The sequence below is a fragment of the Scylla paramamosain genome, unplaced genomic scaffold (assembly GCF_035594125.1).
Source record: "Scylla paramamosain isolate STU-SP2022 unplaced genomic scaffold, ASM3559412v1 Contig4, whole genome shotgun sequence".
In the NCBI taxonomy this organism is placed as follows: domain Eukaryota; kingdom Metazoa; phylum Arthropoda; class Malacostraca; order Decapoda; family Portunidae; genus Scylla; species Scylla paramamosain.
In genome coordinates, this window is record NW_026973669.1 from 3,385,001 (window position 1) to 3,387,500 (window position 2,500).

Consider the following 2,500-nt stretch of genomic DNA (forward strand, 5'->3'; position numbering starts at 1 on the left):
GTTTATTATTATTATTATTATTATTATTATTATTATTATTATTATTATCATTATCATTATTATTATTATTACAACAACAACAACAACAACAACTACTACTACTACTACTACTACTACAGCTCCTCCTCCTCCTCCACCTCCTCCTCCTCCTCCTCCTCCTCCTCCTCCTCCTCCTCCTGCTCCTCCACTCTTACCACACCAAAACACCACAAAAAACTCCCATTTAAACCTCCACACAGCGTCACAGAAGCACTCCACACCTTCCCCAACACCTCCACACCTGCCCCACACCTGCATACACACCTGGAGGGTATACATCGATGAATTTCTCTCGTCTGGCGTGATGTAGAACTCAAAAAATGTATGAACTTGATAGAGGGCCAGTTTTGCAAGAAGGTCCTCAAGATTAAACTCATTAGGGTCCCATTTTTCAGGGTTAATGAGTGGCCACGCCCCTAAGTGATCAGGGCTAAGGAGAGTGAAGATGGGGGAGTCTGCTGTATCCTTTTCGTGCACCGTGAAACCTGGGAGAGAGAGGGAGAGTCAGTGAGAGTGAAAGGTACATTTTGGTTCAGTTTGGTTTGGTTAAGTTAAGTTTGGGTGTGTTTTTTTCGATTCCTAGTGTTTGTAAGGGTGAGATATGACAGGGAGAGGGTGTAGTGGGAGCTGGGAGAGTCAGGGAGTGTCAGGGAGAGTCAGGGAGAGTCAGGGAGAGCAAAGAACAGTGTTTTTAATTGAGAAAGGAAATTTTTTTTTTGTTTTTTTGTATAGTTTGTTCGTGTTTTGTGTGTTTTTAACCCTCCCAGTGGTTCTGACGGGGAGGGAAGCTGGGAGAGGGTGCAGGGAGAGTCTGGGAGAGCGAGGGTGGTCAGAGAAGCCTTACAAACAAAACAGAGGGAAGAAAAAGTGAAAAGTCAGAGCACAAACAATTTTTTTAAACCATGGATGAAATTTAAATCCTCAAAGTAAACACGCCATTAAGAGGAAGTGAGAGGAGTGAGAGGGGCGTGGCTTGTGGACCAGGTAGCCCCACCATCCCTCTCCCCACCCATAGAGAGAGAGCCCCCTAGTAGTGATAGTTAAGCAGTAATAGTCATTTAACTATTACTTACTTGTGTTCATGCAGCTGTGGTACAAACGCCTCGCCTTGCCAAATGCCTCCGTTTCGTTGCTCTTGCTAGGAGCATCCAGCATTTCTGTGGGAGAGAGGGAGAGGGGAGAGAGAGGGAGAGGGAGAGAGGGAGAGAGGGAGAGGGTAAAGGGAGAAGGAGAAGGAAAGGAAGTGTAATTAGTGGTGTGTTTGTTAGGTTCAAATTTGTCTCTCTCTCTCTCTCTCTCTCTCTCTCTCTCTCTCTCTCTCTCTCTCTCTCTCTCTCTCTCTCTCTCTCTCTCACACACACACACACACACACATACATCTCTTCTCCTATCTCCTTTCCTCCTCTCCTCTTCCTCCTCCTCCTTCCTACCTCCCTTCCCAATCTTTCCCTCTTTACCTCCTCCTCTTCCCTTCTCCTATCGCAATTCTTAACCCTTCTAGTCAAACTACCACCACCACCACTTACTCTTGATAATAACCAGCACTTCTTCTTCCATTTCCTGCATGGCTGACCGATACAGGGCGTCATCAGGCACTACATTGGCATCAAGATAATTCCCGCATGCAAACATATAGAAGTCTGAACAGGGAGACACACTTCTGTCCATCCGATCTAGAAGGCGTGACGCGGCCCGAAGACATGAGGGCGTTGTGCAGACCTCAGGGGGCGCAGGAGGCGGAGGTCTGGTCTTGTCTGGGAGAATACGGACGGTTGAAACCACGAGAAAGGGTTATAATGGTAGATATTATTGTTTTTTTTTTGGGTGTATGGGTGTGTATGGGTGTGTGTGGGTGTGTGTGGGTGTGTAGGCATCTGAGTTAAAGGCCAGGGAAAGAGTTAAACGCGTTGTATAGATGAAAATGTTGGTTTTGTTAGATTTTAATTGTTTAGGGAGTGTTCATGTGGATTTAAAGTGTTTTTTGGGGTTTAAATGGGGTGTTTTGGGGTGTTTATCGGGTGTAAATGGGGTGTTTTTAAGGTGTTTGGGAGAGTGAAGAAGTGAGTGTTACTTCAAGATCTGGGAGAGAGAGAGAGAGAGAGAGAGAGAGAGAGAGAGAGAGAGAGAGAGAAACAAAAACATCTCAAGCTACAAAACTGATCACCGTATGGCAACACTGAAAAATAAACAAAGCACCAAAGAAAACGAAGCCGCCCGCGAGGAAACTTCAAAGAAAACGCAACTAAATTCAACTTTTTAAGGGAAACTAAACTAAATGAATTTCTTTAAGGGGATACTTACCTAATACGATATAAATTAGTAGTGCTACACTTATAAGTGCCAAGCTTACTACATTACACCACAGGCACCGCTCCCCACGCCTCCGCGACCTGCAATAGTAGTAGTAGTAGTAGTAGTAGTAGTAATAGTAGTAGTAGTAGTAGTAGTAGTAGTAGTAGTA

At 44.8% G+C, this 2,500-nt stretch overlaps 1 protein-coding gene across 2 annotated transcripts in view; it reads right to left on the reverse strand.

Moving 5' to 3' along the window:
• The window catches only part of LOC135096400 (endothelin-converting enzyme homolog), a 21,077-nt gene that overhangs the window by 11,303 nt on the left and 7,274 nt on the right, over window positions 1-2,500 (reverse strand). For both annotated transcript variants that reach the window (XM_063997869.1, XM_063997870.1), the window contains exons 3-6: window positions 2,341-2,429; window positions 1,566-1,793; window positions 1,113-1,196; window positions 304-524 (exon numbers count right to left, since the gene is read on the reverse strand). In XM_063997869.1, coding sequence (XP_063853939.1) covers window positions 304-524; window positions 1,113-1,196; window positions 1,566-1,793; window positions 2,341-2,429 — 622 coding nt within the window. The remainder of the gene's footprint in view (window positions 1-303; window positions 525-1,112; window positions 1,197-1,565; window positions 1,794-2,340; window positions 2,430-2,500) is intronic.